The 17523-nt window shown below is 44.8% G+C and overlaps 1 protein-coding gene across 1 annotated transcript; it reads left to right on the plus strand.

The window, feature by feature from the left end:
• The first annotated feature begins 215 nt into the window (after nt 1-215).
• Tmem14a (transmembrane protein 14A) lies at nt 216-14509 on the plus strand. Its single transcript, XM_051204328.1, has 5 exons — nt 216-336; nt 6232-6317; nt 10295-10396; nt 10931-11018; nt 13955-14509. The coding sequence occupies exons 2-5, from the start codon at nt 6248-6250 to the stop codon at nt 13992-13994; spliced, it is 300 nt and encodes a 99-aa protein (XP_051060285.1). The 5' UTR covers nt 216-336; nt 6232-6247; the 3' UTR covers nt 13995-14509.
• Nucleotides 14510-17523: the final 3014 nt, after the last annotated feature.

A 17523-nucleotide genomic window follows, 5' to 3' on the forward strand; every position in this document is an offset into this window, starting at 1 on the left:
CGATCGCTGCACGCGTCGGCCCGGCCAGGAGGGGGCAGCAGACTCCAGCCCTGCGCTCCCGGGATCCACGAAGCCCGGGTGACAGCAAGGTCCCAGGGTCTCGGGTGCCGCAGCCCCACAGCTGCACCCTACTTTCTGGCCTCGGGAAGCAGAAGGACGTGCGATCAGGGACTCCACCTAGCAAGGAGAAGCTCTGGAGAGGACTCGGTTCCTCCAGACAAGGCTGGTCGCAATACGGCAGTGCGCCTGCGCAGAAACTGCTTCCGGGTGAGGTACTGCGCTTGCGCGTCCCTGCCTCTTCCCTTCTCCAGCTGCAGCAAGGTCTCAGGGCTGCAGGTGAGCTGAGAATTCATCTTGTAAAGGAAAATTTCTTGCAAAGGCATGAAAATAAACGGGTCTTTGCTGAGCATGCGCCATCTCTTTCAATCTCTCTGTCTCCACAGCAAGAAAAAAATTCAGAGGGCCCAGGGAAGGAGGGAAGGAGGCTGCTGTCCCAGAGATCTTTCCTGTCCCCATGCTGGCAGTTTCCTCTGGGGCCCTAAATATCGCACATATGTTATCTGCCTCTCTGGAGGTGGGGTGTGGTGGTCGGTGATGTTCAAACAGACTTCCTTCAAAAATGGCTTTCATGTCTGTGTAGCTCAGATGTAGGCAGTTTTACTTCTCAGTGGAAAACCCTTCGTGCATTTTTTATCTACAGATCTCTTAGTGGCTGGGCAGACCTTGGAAGACTTGAGACTGGGCAAGGCAGGGTTTTGCCCTATGCTTTTGTATGCCGAGCAGTAAATGATTTTGCTGCATTGCGTCAGGGTTGGTTTGTGGCCTTGTATCAGTACCTAGCCTTCTATCTGTTGCAGGAACAGGAACATGCCTCTCTCTTCCAGCCACACCCCATTCCTTACATGATCACACAGCCTCTCTTCTATAACGCTTGGTTGTGGTCGGGACAAGTGTAGTCTGCCATGGAGAAGAAGTAAGAAATGTCATTGACTGACTGGTGGGAATATTTTCAGTGTGCAAGGGTTGGGGATGGATTTACTTTAGCCTTCTTTAGAACAAGGCATAGTTCCCCTTGGAGATGAAGGCAGGGGTGTGGGACAACCGAGGGGAGACTTTCAGTAGGTTTGAGCCACCCCGTCACCCACTCAGGGCACTGAGCTTGGTGCCATGTGCAGGTCAGCAATGGACGGCAGTGTTACTTTGCTCTCAGTGAGCTCGACTGGCCAAGAAAAGAGAGATAGCTTTACACCAAATTAAAGGGATTCATGTCACAGGTGCAGTTTGGGGGTCCCAGGAAGAAGGTGAATCTACTTTTTACACTTGAAGGGAAATAAGGCCCTAATGTACTACCCAGTAGTGAATGCTCTGTCTTCCCAGCTTCGATTTCTAAGTATGGGTGTCTCCTTGGATGTTAGACATCTCAGACTATTTCCCACACTTGCTGCTGTCCCAGAGCTCTGACTCAGGGAAAAGCACTACCCACTCCCACATCTCCTAGAGGTCCAAGCCAGAGACCTGTGGGAGTCATCCTTGTGACTTCCCTGCCTTTATGTCCCCATCCACGCTGTCGATTCTAAATGCTGAATCTCTCAAGTTCGCCCACCTTCTCCACTTGATGGTTGAGTCCCATCAACCAGTTAGTTTACTGCAGTCAGCTCCCATCTTATGCCCCCGCCTTTCTGATGTGTGTCATATTGTAAGGCTTGCTTATTTAACCCCTCACTGGCCTTGGGGCAGGAGCCTCACACTCCCTTTGCAGGGCTGCTGAGTGCAGGGTGACGTTTCTGAAGGGGTGCTGTTTTCACAGCCCATTTGTTCTAGTGTTTAAGATTTGTCCTTATTATGTATTAATTGTGGTGTGTGTGTGTGTGTGTGTGTGTGTGTGTGTGTGTGTGTGTGTGTATGAATGTACTTGCCCTTGGAGTTCAAAGGAGACCATCACATCCCCTGGAACTAGGGTTACAGGCAGGTGTGAGCACCCAACTTGAGTGCTGGAAGCAGAGCTCAGGTTTTTTGCCAAGCGATCCCCAGCCTCCCTCTACCCTTTGCATTTCATTTTATTGCAAACATGCCTGGGTTCCAACTCCTGAGGTCTATGTACATGCTCATCTGCCTGGAACACTTGCTCACCGTGCTCATCCCTGCTTCCCCCGAGATCCCAGCTGGGACCTTGCCTCCCCTGGACACTCTTCCTCAGGCTCCAGCGCCCATCAGATGCCTGTCCTCCCTGTTGTTCCGTAGACAAGCCTGTGTCCACAGCCTTTCTGAAGTTGCTTCCTGCTGCCTACCAGGATAATGTTCACTAAACACTTGTGGAGAGGGAAGGAGTTGAAGTAAACTTTTCTGAATGTCCACATGACAGATTTGCTCTATGTCAGTTGGTCTCTTGGTGTGCTGAAAGAGTAATGGCCTTAGAAACAGGCGTAACCCTGAAATAATAATATTACTGCACAGCTAATACTTGTTTTAAAATGTACTTTCAATAGACACATAGTAATTATACATATTTAAGGGATAGACGGTGGCATTTCAGTATCATGTATTTAATGTTTAATCAACAGATTAGGATAATTGGCATTGCCTCAGACATTTATTATTTCTTTATGCTGGGACCATCTAAAATCCTATATACTAGCGGTTGAGGAATCTGTGGTTTTGCCATCCATAGCTATCCCACTGGGCTGAAGGACATTAGACTTTATTCCTCCTTCACAGGGGCTCTGTGTCCCCCTTATCCTCTCCCTCCCCACACCATTTCCAGTCTCTGCTAACTTTCTAGCTTCCCTCTGTGAGTGAGTACACATGGGATCTGTCTTTCTGAGCTTAGAACAACTAATGCTTATTGAATGCTCGTGGGCAGAGGAGTGTGAGTCAGCAGGTGGATGTGATGCACTGTGGTCACAGGTGTGGGGTCCCTCAGGAGAAGACTCCAGGATGGAGAGCTCTGAACGCATCCCTTCCTCTGCCTCCTAAACTTGTTCAGCCCAGTAACTCATCTCTCAGGGATGGTATTGCAGTTCCCGAGAGCAAGGCCTCCCTGATTCTGAAATCTTAGCTGGGTGTGGTTTGGACATCACTTGCCTTCCCTGTGTCTCTTATTTCCTCACCTGGGAAATAACAGTGGTAGCTCTTCCCTCCAAAGTTTGCACAGGGATTGCCGGAATGGTGTAGAATCACGTGCTAGTCGCTCAGAATTGCCTATTATAGTTTCTTTTGGAAATTTTTCTCTCCTTTGTTTATTTAGTTTTTGTATTGTATTTTGGTTACTTAGGTGCTTCCCACCCCCATCTTGGTGATCTCATTGTGGAGCCCTGGATGGTTTAGAACTCATGCTGTAGTCCAGGCGGACCTCAAACTCACATAAATCCTCACCGGGATTTACAGCATATGCCATTGTGCCCCAGCCAATACCGTGTGTGTGTGTGTGTGTGTGTGTGTGTGTGTACTTCAGTACTGTGCTTACACGTTTCCAGGAACTTCCCCTCCACCTCACAATTCCCTAGTTTTTTTTGGGGGGGGGTTAATGTTTTTGGGTATTTTGCCTGTACTCATGTCTGTACACCAAGAGAATTCCTGGTGCCCATGGAATGCAGAAGAGGGCACCTGATCCCCTGGGACTGGAGTTCTAGAGTCATGAGCTGCCCTGTTGGTTCTGGGAATTGAGCCCCAGTGTTCTGGAAGAGTAACCTGTGCTCTTAATGACTGAGCTGTCTCTCTAGCCTCCTGTTTTTATTTCTTCATCTCTTATTCAGTCATCAAGTCTTTCTTTCTTTTTTTTTTTCTTCCTTTCTTTAACTCAGGTGCTTCCTGCATGTTATGTCCCTTGGTGTAACTTCTTGGGTACAGATGAAATCTGCTGAATTAGCTCATCATGCAAATGTGAGGTTCTTTCAGAATGGTGTCTTTTTCTGCATCACCCTCTTTCTCTCTCTCTCTCTCTCTCTCTCTGTCTGTCTGTCTGTCTCTGTCTCTCTCTCCTTCCATCCCTCTCTCTGTGTGAGAGAGACTGGGGAGTGGGGAGGTTGGCAAGTCCCCCACTGTAGTCTGACTGGCCAGGAACTCATTGTGTAGTGAGGATGGCCTTGAATTCCTGGAAACCCTCCTGCCCCAGCCTCCTACATGCTGAGATCAGGCATGGTTTACAGTACCCTGTAAGTGACTCTGAGATAAGCTTAGCTCGTATCCTGGTCTGAGTTGCTCTCAGGAGACTGGTTGATCTAAAGGAGGAGCAGTGAGGAAATCAAAGGAATGCATGGGAGAGCCAGGGCAGCCAGTGGTAGAGCTCTTGCCTGGTGTGTACAAGACCTGGATAAATCCCGCTAGCACATGCATGCTCTCACACATGCACACACACACACACACACACACACACACACACACACACACACACACACACAAATGCTCAGGAAACTGCATGCCCCATTAACATTTTCAAGTTTACTAACATAATTATTTTTCCTCTGGAAAATGTTGGAAAAATGTTAAAATATAAAAATATCAAGATCCTGTGGCTAGATAGGCCATGGCCCTAGGGAGAGCTAAGTGGAAATAGTATTAAAGTGACTCCTAATTCCTTATTGCTATACCCATGGGTTAGTGCAGTTTTCAGTCCTCACCAGGGAAACTTCCTGCAGTAGTCAGTAACACAGACTCACAGCTGGTCCAGAGAATAAGTGACATGTGCAACTCACTAAATGGGATGTCTGTTATACCCTCCCTGCAAGGCCCAGGGATCTCCTAGGAAGAGGGACAGAAAGACTGCCCGAGCAAGACGTTGTGGATCACTACAAGCAACGTTTTCTAGACACAACAGGGCACATAAGAATTCACATTGAGTCTTACAGCATGCACAAGCTCTGTGCAAACTCAAGCAGGAAAAATCCAAGGGTGGAGATTGGAGAGATGGACACAAAGTCCTGCCCCTACCTGAGGAGCTATTAGCATTTGATGCTGCTGGAAGAGGGAGGGTCAGTTTTCTGGAAGGATATGGGCCCTGGTAGGTCAGCCACATCCAAGAGTGTTTTAGCAACACAAATTGGACTTTATGGGAATGAGAGAGAGAGAGAGAGAGAGAGAGAGAGAGAGAGAGAGCACAGAGTTGAGTGGGTCGGGACGTGGGGGTGGATATGGAAGGAGTTGGGGAAAATGAGAAAGTGAAAGTATGTTGAAATACATTATATGGAATTATTATGTAAGAGTCAGTAGTCAGTGTCGACTTTAATAAGCTGAAAAGCTACATCAGGTCTCATCTATAGTCCTCACTTTGGGGGGACCTGGGGAAATGAAGGGGCATGGCCTATGGATCCTCAACCAGCTAGAGCAGTGGTTCTCAGCCTTCCAAATGCTATGACCCTTTAAATCAGTTCCTTATCTAGTAGTGACCCCAACCCTAAAAGTATTTTCACTGCTTTTCCATAACTGTAATTTTTGTTAGTGTTGTGAATTGTAATGTAATTATCTACTATGCACATGGTCTTAGGTGACCCCATGAAAGGGTTACGACCCCCAAAAGGAATACAACCAACTGGTTGGGAACCGCTGAGCTAGAGGCTGACTCTTTGTCTCCTGAGGCTATCAAACTTCTGTTGCATCTTGGGTGGTTGAGGGCAAGGTTGCAATGGAACCTGTCCTTATCACTGGCGGTGCTTTACCTGTCCCATGAGTCACAGGTCAATCAATTAATTTTTGGGAAGGGCGTTATCATGCATAATGATTTACTATTGATTACAAGTAGATGTCTTAGCCACTGGGGAATTGGTAAGGAAGCAAATGGTCAGAGTGAATCCTCCACCCACTGCAGAGCCTTCTGTAGACAAAGGCCAAAGAGTTGGTGAGGAAGTAAGTGAGAACAGAGTCTGGTGAGAAGGTGAGGAAGACGGCGTGTGCAGGTGTTGGCTGTGTCTCATAGGTTGAGGGAAAGATGGCCTTGCAGGCCTGGAATCAAGGGTGCGTTGGAATGTTTAGTCAGCCTCACCAGAGCAGAAGTCTCTCTTGAAGACAGACAACATGCAATTAGCTGAGATGTTCTCCCACCCACGTGTGTTTGGAGTGATGAGGGGATGAGGGAGTGTGTTTGGAGATGGGGGATGAGATGGGTGGCGTAAGAGATCAAGATTGGACTTCCTTTCTTTGGTGGGCCAGTGAAATGCCATAGTTTTGTGGGATACCTATAATTTGTATACATATTTGCTCTCCAAAACTCAATATAATATGCCTCTCGCCTTTCTTTAGACTTGCTTCCTCACCAATGGACCTGGTTGGTTTTGGTTATGCAGCCCTTGTGACAGTTGGAAGTATTTTAGGATATAAGCGAAGAGGTAAGCCAAAACTTTCCTCCTTTCCCTCTCTCCCTTCCTCTCTCTTCCTCCCTCCCTCCCGCCTCCCTTCCTGATACAGTGTCCCATGTAGCTCAGGCTGGCTGCAAACTCACTACTGATCTGACAAGTGTTTGGATTATAGGTGGCCACCACCATGCCCTGCAGAAACACGGCAAAGGGGCTTAGTGGGGAGTTGGTGGCTGCAGTGGATAGGGGTGGCTGTGGTAGAGAGTTGGTGGCTGCAGTGAGGATTTGGTGGCTGTGCTGGGAACTCCTGAGGGTCTGTGAACAGGACAAGAATCTATAGATGTCTTTGAGATGGCTGAGAACCGCCATGCCTTGGGAGAGATTCATGGAGAGAAAGGAGTTATGTGGGGCCAAGCCTTCTGGGCTTCTGTCTTTCACAAAACTAATTTCACCAGCAATTTGCATAATTAATTAATCTTCTTCAAGGCAACTTACTCCTCCCATTTATGTAAAAAGAAAATATTTTATTTAAGGATACTTAATTATAAACGAATAGGAAGTTAGTGTAGGTATTAGTAATATTACTGTTTTTATAATTATTATTTTTGCAGGAAAGTAATAGATCACTCAGCTTTGGAGGGGCAAATCATAATTTCCCAACCCCACAAAAAATAATATTAGTTACTTACTTTTTATAATTATAAATATATAGACTTTATTAACTTCATAGTCAAACTTTCATTGTTTAATATGTATATTCTTTTTTATAATTAATTTTATTTATTTTTTACTTTTTAAAGAATGGGTCTCACTATGTAGCCCTAGCTGATCTTGAACTGACAGAGATCTGTTGGCTTCTGTCTCCTGAGTGTGTACCATCACACTCAGCTTTAAAAAAAAATTTAGAAAATTAATTATAGGCAGGTATAGTAAACTTGTGGAGTATTTTAGAGATAGTCCCATGAACTGGAGAGAAGAATGTGTGTTTTGCATGTGTAGGATAGGATATTCTGAATTTCTCTTTAGATCTATTTGACCTGTGGTGGAGTTTAACAGGTCTCTCTTTGTAGTCCTGACTGTCCTGGAGCTCACCATGTAGACCAGGCTGGCCTCAAACTAAGAGAGATCCTGCTGCCTCTGCATCCCAAGTGCTGGGATTAAAGGCGTGCGCCATCAAACCTGACCTAGTTCTTATGAACCTGTGACTGTTTTCTGATTGGTCGATTCTCTTCTGTCTTCCCCGGTAGCATCAGGGGCTTTGCTGGTGTGCTGCTGGACATGACGGACTTCTTTCTAGTTCTCCTTGTTCATGTCTTCCTATCATGAAGCTCATCCTTTGCTGTCCTTGCCATCGAGCCGCCCTCTCCCTCTTCTGTAGTATGACTGGAAGATTCTGTCCCCTTCTCTAGACTGCCTCTGGAGATGGCACAGACATCCAGGTCACAGACATCGGGCTTTCCCAGGGTTGCAGGGCTTAGGTCTGATGAGGCTCCCTCCCATTTCTCTTCAGCCATCATCCTGGGACCCTGCACACTTGCCGAGCAGTGTGGGCGTGGCTTACTTCAGAGTGCTTCTGTCTTTCTCTAAGAGTCTATTTTCCCCTATTCTGACTTCTTCAGTGAGTCACACAGAGGCGGCCACTAGTCTTTTTTTTTTCTTACATAATCTCTCTCTCTCTCCTTCCCCTCCCCTCCCCCTCTGCGCTTCTCTCCCCTCTTTCTCTGCTTCTTAACTACATGAGCTAAGAGAAGCATCCTGGGTCGCATGCTCCACCTTCCTGATATTCTGTCTTATCTGAGGCCCAAAGCAATGGAACCACACAGCTTTGGGCTGAACTTTGTGTAACTGAGCCAAAATAAATATTTCTTCTTTTAGATGGATTTTTAAATATTTTTTCCCCACCATGACAGAAAACTAGCTATTCAAAAGCTGAAATTTCATAAACGATAAACCATGATAGAATTACTTTTGAAGCAAGTTTTTTTTTCAAAGATGTGTCTAAATGCCTTCTATTTCAGAATTGAAAAGCATGTCTGTGTATTTCTGTCATCCTTTTTTAAAGAGTTGGCTCTCTCTCTCTCCCTCTCTCTCTCTCTCTCTCTCTCTCTCTCTCTCTCTCTCTCTCTGTGTGTGTGTGTGTGTGTGTGTGTGTGTGTGTCTGTCTCTGTCTGGTTCTGTTGTTGTAGGGTATTCACCACAGAAGCCTATTTGGACATGGGGTTAAACCAATATAAAGTCTTTATTAGCTGACCAGCAACTACACTGAGTGTTCAGGATCCCGCTGTAGCCCTGAACCTTTCCCAGGGTGAGCTTTTAAGCACAGAAACTATGTTCTCAGTTGACATATTCAGTTAACAAGAAGCTAGCCAGAAGCAGAACTACCGAAGCCAGAAAACAAGGTTGGTACTTTCCTAGACTTCCCTAGAACTATGGGCGCTGATGGGTTAGGACGTTGTTTTCATTTTGGCAGATGATGTTGTCTACCGCGGAGTTTTACAGCCTGAATGGCACATCCATCATGGAGTCAGTTGTGCTAAGGTCTGAGTGTCTACTAAGGTCTTAGACTCTAGTTACATTATGTCTGTCTGTCTGTACCTACATGGATGCATGGATGGCTATAGTTTGTGAGCCCAGCTGCATAGCTTAATTCCGTATGGATGTTTAAAAATGTAGAGATACTTCGTCTTCCACCTGGGAGTTCTAATCTAAAAGATTTTAAATTAGCTGACTTCTCTAAAGCAGGGATTACATTCAGATTACCCGCGTTACCTCCAGTGTGCAGCTCTCCGTCCAGAGCATAGGAAGTGCTTAGCATTTATCATGGTGCGTCGGGGTGGGTGGCTTGACTAGGAACAGGATGGCTGCATCTCCTACACTCTCATTGTAGTCTCCTTTTCAATACTGACATCTTAAGGCTAGAAGATGATTATTCAAGATAGAGCCATTGCTTAACCTGCACAGCGCTTCTCTCCTTACCCTTGTAAGGTAACTGTATTTATGAGATCAGTTTCCTGTCATCACAACCCCTCAGTAAAAAGATGCTACCAAGGAGATTGGGAGGTATGCTGGAACAAAAGGAACAACCGAGGAAGTCTTTCTTATCCTTACATGTGATGCCTGCCTCTACAGGGCTGTGTTCATGCTTTCCTGCCTTGTATTTAGTGTTTTGCAGGAAATTACCTGTGAAGGGGTCCATCCTTAGTTTGCCTTCATCCCTGTGGTGGTTTGAAAGAAAGTGCCCTCCAAAGAGAGTAGTACTGTGAGGAGGTATGGCTTTGTTGGAGTAGGCGTGGCCTTGTTGGAGGAAATGTGTCACTGCAGAGGCGGGTTTTGAGGTCTCGTATATGCTCAAGATACCACCCAGTGTCTCAGACAACTTTCTGTTGATTGCAAGATGTAGGACTCTCAACTACTTTCCAGCATCGTGTCTGCCTGCATAGGACCATGTCCCACCATGATGATAAGGGACTGAACCTCTGAACTATAAGTGAGCCACCTCAAATAAATGTTTTCTTTATAAGAGTTGATGTTGTCATGGTGTCTCTTCACAGCAATAGAAACCCTAACTAAGACAGTCCCCTTATAATGCCCACGTAAGAATGTTCGATTTATGTATTAGACTTTAAATGATGGAATGGATTCCTTTCATTTTTCAGCTTCCTTTCTCTTTTGTATTTCCCTTTCCTTTTTTAAGGCAGGGTCTGCCTACACAGCCCTGCCTGTCCTGGAATACTATGTAGACCAGCCTGCCCTCAAACTCACAGGGATTCGCCTGCTTTTGCCTCCTGAGTACTGGGATTAAAGGTGTGTGCCACCACACCTGGCTGACATTCTCCTTCCTCCTTCTTCATTTTAAAAATACTTACTTTCATTATTTTCAGTTGTGTGTATGTGCGGGTATGTACATAGGAATGGCAAGTGCCCAAGGAGGCCATGCAGGAGCAGTAGTCGCTATTAACTGCTGAGCCATCTACCCAGCTCATGTAATCCCTCTCTCCCTCCTCCCACAGGTGGAGTCCCATCTTTGATTGCCGGTCTCTCTGTTGGACTTTTGGCTGGATATGGAGCCTACCGTGTCTCCAATGACAAACGAGATGTCAAAGTGTCATTGTGTAAGTGACATGTTTTCCCCGGTTATAGAGGATGCCCCCTTCATACTTTGTACCAGGCTTCCTAGAAAACAAGCTGTCAACCTAAGGGTCTGTGAGTCTGTGTCAAGACTGAATACAGTTCTTGTTGCTTTCTAGACAGAAGTGATCAAAATTCATCGTACTGATGACCTCCCACCTCATTTTTCTATAACACATGCTATGAGAAATTGAATGAGAATAAGGATGGGATTATGACTAGATTTTCTTTTAGCTTTCTTGGGTGTATACTGAATGTGGTTTTCAAGTTGCTCTGAGAATTCCTTTATGCTATCTTATGCCATTCTGTTCAGAACACAGATGACTCTTATGCACAGCTATGCCTTAGGACTGTCTAAAAGAACAGTACTTTACTTCCTCTTCTAGCATCTTTCTTTTTTTCTGGGCTCAGCAAGAGAATGCCCACTACTTAATCTCCTAGGGTACCTGGTTTTAGTTTTTTCCACTAGTAAGCACTAATGATGCTTAAAATTCTAATTCCCGGTGTTTGGGTTTCAGTTACAGCTTTCTTCCTGGCCACGATAATGGGTGTGAGATTCAAGAGGTCCAAGAAAATAATGCCTGCTGGCTTGGTTGCAGGGTTAAGGTAAGAACCACTCTGATCTGTGCTTTTCTGGGAAGCATTTCCGAGTAGTGATGGTCTATGGCAGCACCACCTTGAATATGTCCAGTCTCTCTCAAGTGATGCTTGTTATGAGTAGTTTTCTCATCAGCCTGGTCCCAGAGCCACATCAGCCCTAAATAATACACAGAGACTCTTTATTAGATATAAAGCTGCTGGCCTGTTACTAGCATTTCTTATTGGCCAGCTCTGCCTTAAATATTAACCCATTTCTATTCATCAAAGTGTTTCCACATGGTCTTATCTTACTGGAGAGAGGGTCTGGACTTCTTCCTCTCAAGTCCCTACATCTTGACTCTCTTCCACTACATCTCCCAGAATCCTCCTTGTCTCCTAGTCCTGCCTGTCTTGCTTTCCTATTGGCCAATAAACAGGGCTTTATTCATTAACCAATAAGAGGAACACATTTACAGAATGACATCTCCCATCAGATGCTACTTTTTGTGAAGAATTCATTTTCTTGGGGATGGAGAAATGCTCACTTGCTGCTCTTGCAGGGGACCAGGTTTGGCTGATAACCAGTTCCAAGTAACCCACCACTCTCTTCTGGCCACCGTGTGCTCCAGGGGTACACACAGACACATGCAGACAAAACATTATTATACATAAAATAAAAATAAATAAGTTTTTAAAAAGAAATGAATTTTCATGCTGGAGGAATGACTCAGCAGCTGTGAGCACTTGCTACTTTCCCAGAGGAACTGAATTTGGTACCCAGAACCCATATCAGATGGCATATCATTTGCAACTTCAGGTCTAGGGGATCAGGCAAGGTCTTTTGGACTTTGCAGGGACACATACACACACACACACACACACACACACACACACACACACAGGAATAAATCTTTAAAAAAACATTTGAAAAGGATTAACTTTCATTTAAAAGGTCAAATAATTATTACAATAGGTATAACTATAATAGATATAAATCACTATGGGTTCATTAGTATTTTGTTTGACAGCATTCCTCTCTAGTATCCAATCAGAAGTATACATTTATCTATTTATCTTTATCAGGCTAAAGAGTTAAGTTCCCAGTCAGTTTTCCTGCTTGTAGCAGTAAATTGATTGAGTGACAATTTAAGTCATTGAATTTTGAAGGGAGACTTCTTTTTTTTTTTTTTTTTAGTAAATAACCTCAAATTCCTCTTAATTTGATAGAGTATGTTCATTTCATTTCATCCATTTGTTTATCTATTTGGTAGGGTGTTCTACTTGCTTTTCTGTAACTGTGATAGATTATCCTGATAAACAGAAACTTAGAGGAGAAGAGGGCATATTCCGGGGGGGGGGAGGGGGGAGATGCTGTCCACCTCGTCAGGTCAGGCGCAGCTGTATTAGGTGAGACGGCCTGTGGATACAGAAGGAATGAGATCACGTTCTATCCACATGGAGAGAAAATTACGAGGGGCAAACTACAAAACCTCAAAAGCCTTGATAACACCGTTCACCCAGACAGGCTTCACTTCCTAAAGGAGTCATAACCTTGCTAAACAGTGCCACTAGCTGAAGACTAAATGTTCTACATGAGCCTGTGGGGAGCTCTTCTCATTCCCACAGCTAATTGTTAGCGAGTAACTGTAACTCTTTGAATACTGAGGACTGAACCCAGGGCCTTGCCCGTGCCAGGCAAGCACTCTGCCACTGAGCTACATCTCCAGCCATTGATCCTGTAATTCTATCCATGAAAATAAACATACTATCCAGTAAAATATAGAGAAAATGTTTCCAGTTTCTCCTGGGAGCAGCCCCTGAGTGTTGAAAGCCATAGACATTGCCTGCCTTTGGTACACATTTTCATTTTTCAGGAATTGTTTCAAAGAAGTACGCAAAGCCTAATGTTCACTGTGGCTGTATTTCTAATAGAAAATAGAAGCCAGAGAATTAAAGCTGCTCAGAAATTCACCCAAAACATTTTATCCATTTAAGGAATGTTAAACATTTATTTGCATATCATACTTGAAAAATTAATTGGCATCATGGAAAATTAATGATGTCCTAAGAAAACATGAAAACATACCAAATATTGTTAGACACAATGTTTAAAGATGCCTATGGCAAAATCCAAGACGAGAAGGGAATACTTCAAAGTGTCAGGAATATTTAGCCCTGGGTTAACCCGAATAGTTTGATGGTCTTCTTGCTGTAGAATTTCCTAGAGTGGCTCTGGTGTGGTGGTTTTTATTTAGTGGGAGTTGTTGCCAAAGACAACTTTCCAGCAGTGTCCCTGACAAGAAGATGATGTTTGATGCTGGGAAGGATCAAAATTGGGATTAGTGATGAGAAAAGACCCCAGTGATGGGACATTCCTGATACTCTAAAAAAAATAATGCCCCCACTGAATTACTTGTTGGTCCTTTCTTCTTTTGTAAAAAGATGTATTTCTTTGTGTATGTGTGTGTGTGTGTAGGTGCACACATGCCCATGCATGTGCATACATATGTATCCCGTGAGTGTTCAGGTGCCTACAGATTCCTAAAGAGATGGTCAGACCCCTTGGGCCTGGGGTTCTGTATAATTTATTGTTGTGAGCACCTGCCATGGATGCAGGAACTGAACTCATGTCCTCTGGAAGAGCTGCGTTTGCTCTTAACATCTGAACCATCTCTCCAGCACCCTCGATTATTTTTTCAAGTTGCTTTTCTTGGGTAGATTTTGGAAGTTTACATTTTTGGTGGCCTATCTCCCTCATCCAAGGTTGTCAGAACAGTGGGTTTGGTTCCTCTCATCTGTTCAGGGAATTTTTTTTTTTTTTTAAGTTAGAACACAGGAAAAATGAATCCCCTACTGCTCTAACGAATGTTAATAGAGACCACAGATAGGAACAGGACAGGGCATAAATGACGTTCCTGTCCATCAGAGTGACCTTCATCTCTCTTCCTCTTCTGTTTATTCAGCCTGGTGATGATCCTGAGACTGGTCCTGCTGTTGCTTTAACATCTAGAGGAGCCAAGAGCCAAACCCCCATCATTCTACTGTACCTGACTGAGCAGGTTCTTGCATTTCAAAGAGCAATTTAAAGAGGTGGCAAATGTCTTACACCAAAACAAAAATAATGTCACCCTAATATTGAAAACTAATTATCAATATTTGTTTCCCTCTTTTTTATTTAAAGCACACATTTTACCTGTTTCTGTTTGTTAACCTTGGTCTTTAATGAGTTGTTATGTATTCACTTGCTCTATCTCATTTTGTGTGTGGAATTTGGGGGCCTGCTGTTTTCTGATTCTGACAATTCCAAACACTTATGACCTAGATAAGTTTAAGTTAAACTGCAGGGATTCCTGGAGTGAACCACAGGGCATGACAATGAGTTGTATGTCCCTTTGTTACGGTAGGGATTTTATTTGTATTGTCGGCGGGAGTTTTTGCACTGAAGGGATTCTATGCTCAGCTCATTAGTGTCCTGACAGATTGTACTCAGTATTCCAATAAAATACATTCCATTTTCATCCTCCTCATTCATTATTGTGTCTTTCCTGGAAACGCCATCATCTTTGACGTTTACATGTTTCCCTAAGAGTAAAAGGGATGTCAGGGAGTGTTGTCACACCAGCTCTCCATACTTCTCAGGAGCATCTCCCTCTCCTCTCATCTCCATGGCAGTCACCACTCCATTTTCAAAATAGCTGTAGTGCCCAAAGCAGTTTTATGGACCAGGTGGACCCCCTAGAGATCCTGCTCATTTTTCACTGCTCGTGTGATCATGGGAAGTCAGTCTTCCCCTGAGGACTCTGCCTCATCCCTGAGAGGTGTTGGTGGTTAGTGTGCCCTCCAGGGCACCAAGACTCACAGTTCGGTCCTTCAGACTGTGGCCTTTGGTGAGATGGGAGGGGTGGAGAGCCCCAGCTGCAGGCTGGTAGGAGGGGAACTTACCAGACTCCAGCCGTAAGGAGTTGATGAAGGGAGAGCGCAAACCCACTCAGTGAACCAAATAGGAAACCCATACAGACTTCTTTGGCACAGTTTAAGGATCTCCTTTAAAATAGAAAAAAAGAGTTCCCACTGACCCAGCAATGCCAAAGAGATTGCTACCACTGCTGGGCTGGGAACAAGTTTACTGTATTTATAAGATACAGTAAATGATGGAAAGCTGGGCTGGGAACAAGTTTACTGTATTTATAAGATACAGTAAATGATGGAAAGTTTTAGAAGCTAATGGAAGCTATGCTGCGTCCTGGACTTTTGCCAAAAGGCAGTGAAAGTGAGTGATCACTGGCGATGCATGCATTTGTGTTGTTGTTGTGTTTGTGTTTTGTTCTGTGAGGGTCAGCAAGGTGGTTCAGCAGGCGAGGTTGCTTACAGTGTACAGTTCAATCCCCAGAGTCTACAGGGTATGAAGACAGTTGTTCTCAGACATCCACACTTGCCAAGGAAAGCAGAGGTGTACACACACACACACACACACACACACACACACAAATAAATGGAATGGAATGTAATCCTTTTGACTTCCACTTTCTACACATATGTCTATTCTCACACAGTACACAGAATGCAGTTACTATAGTGCTCATGTTTTTAAGAGACATGCCTTGTCAAATCTGAATGTGTTCTTCACCGTTCCAATGGGGGGCTTCCCCTGGCTTCCAGGTTGGAGAAATCTGTTAATTGTAGGGATTTGGCTCGTCTGACCATGTAAAAGTCCTACCATGTAAAAGTCTACAATCGCTGAGGGTAATGTAGCAAAATAAATTCAAAGGAGGCATGTTCTTACAAATGAGAAAAAAATGTAGAAATGTATATTTCCTGGAGAGATGCTCAGTGGTTAAGGAAGCTTCCAACTCTTCCCAAGGACCCGAGTTGTGGTTTGTGAAAGGGTTTCGTTTTATAGTTCTCACTCACTGTAGACTAGGCTGGCTTCAAATTCCAGCAATTCCCCCACCTTAGCTTCCTGATTACAGGCGTACATCACCACATATGGCTGTAAGGAGGAGATTGAAATGAATAGTGGAACCTAGAACATTCAGGGATGTCATATGGTTAAAAGGACAGCTCCCCTAATGTTTAAGAGGCTCTGTCTGGTACTTTTCTGTGTGGCCCTGTTCAGTGCTGCCCTCTCGAGGCAACCATGGGTAAAACACTTCTTGGTCTGTTACCATGCAGAATTTCCTCTGATGAAAGTCAGAGACTTAGGAGATTTTGCCCTTGGATAGAAGCTTGGAAGAATGGTTAAGGGTTTGAGACACTGTCCAGTGAGGGAGACTTACAGCGCTCTTTCCGGCTCCCGGCGCTGTGTTTATCTGACCCCGAGGACCACACTTCACCCTCGCTCCGGGCATGCATGGGACTTTAGCTTTGATCCTTTCCAGTTTCAAAGAAGGCAGCCGAAGCCAACAGACATAATGAGAGCCTTTCTACCTTGTGTTCTTTGTATGAGGAATCTGCTTTCCCAGCGTGCAGATGCTCACCATTCAGCCTCTGCAGGAATGAGTTCTAAGCAGAAGGGTGAACTAGAAGTAATGAACTCAGTAAGTATCAAGGCCTCCTCTTGTCCACCCCAGGGAGACTCAAGAGGGAGCTGAGCACAGGCTGCCTCCAACGCTTGCTCAGACCTTCTGGGTCCTCTGTGTCCAAAGGCCTGTGTTATGACAGGCCCATCCCTCCCAATGTCCCCAGCATAACCAACAAACTCACCAACTGCATCCAACCTTGGTGCAATCACCACCTCACCATCTCTGTCATCTCATGCAGTCTACAATCAAGCGTTCCACTGAGCAGCTGGAGATGAAATTATCCCTGTCCATCACTACTTAAAACAGAAATAGATCATCACAGCCTCTGCAACCAGAATTATTTCTTAATGCTGATGTGATGTGGGTCAAGCCCATCAATTAATCCCTCTGGGTCTCCTTTTCTATCTATCCAGGAAGCTACATGCTCACCTTTCCCTGAGTCATAAGCCAGGTTTGGAATCCTCATATGATAAGTAGGAGAAAGTGGCTTCTAATGAAGAACACTGGATAAAACGTTACGTAAGGGAAAAGCATTCACTATGTAACATGGTCCTCAGCTACTAACAGCAAAGAGCTGGTGATGTCTGAGCTTTGGTCCCCAACGCTTCACACACTCAGTGTTAGCATGGGCTGCACTCTCTCTTGCCTTCTGCGGGACTTTGCTGTTCTGTTTCTCTGGCCAGAAAGAACAGTGTGCAGTCTCCAGTAGAGTGTACAGAAGATCCGGTGGCAAGACAAACAAGCGAAGTGTGCTTCTAAATGCCTGCTTAGAAAACATTAAACTTTGAGTCACACATTTAAAAGCATAAATACTTGAAACATAGCTGCACACACGCCCTTGTTTTTGGGAATGCCTCCTGGGTACGTAGAAATAGGTTTCCTTAAAAACTGCATTTCTTTGCAAACATGAACTCAGAGCAGTTGCAGTTGCCTGCACTGTACTGGCACAAAACTGGGCCTGTCAACAGCTAATCTTGCTGTTTGGGAGGAGGGGATGGACTGGTGGGAGC

The sequence above is a fragment of the Phodopus roborovskii genome, unplaced genomic scaffold (assembly GCF_943737965.1).
Source record: "Phodopus roborovskii unplaced genomic scaffold, PHOROB, whole genome shotgun sequence".
In the NCBI taxonomy this organism is placed as follows: domain Eukaryota; kingdom Metazoa; phylum Chordata; class Mammalia; order Rodentia; family Cricetidae; genus Phodopus; species Phodopus roborovskii.

Coding starts and splice junctions, on each gene's coding strand:
- Tmem14a (XM_051204328.1), top strand. CDS start 6,248: ATGGACCTGGTTGGTTTTGGTTATGCAGCCCTTGTGACAGTTGGAAGT. Junction 6,318..10,294: donor TTTAGGATATAAGCGAAGAG/GTAAGCCAAAAC, acceptor CTCCTCCCACAG/GTGGAGTCCCATCTTTGATT. Junction 11,019..13,954: donor GGCTTGGTTGCAGGGTTAAG/GTAAGAACCACT, acceptor CTGTTTATTCAG/CCTGGTGATGATCCTGAGAC.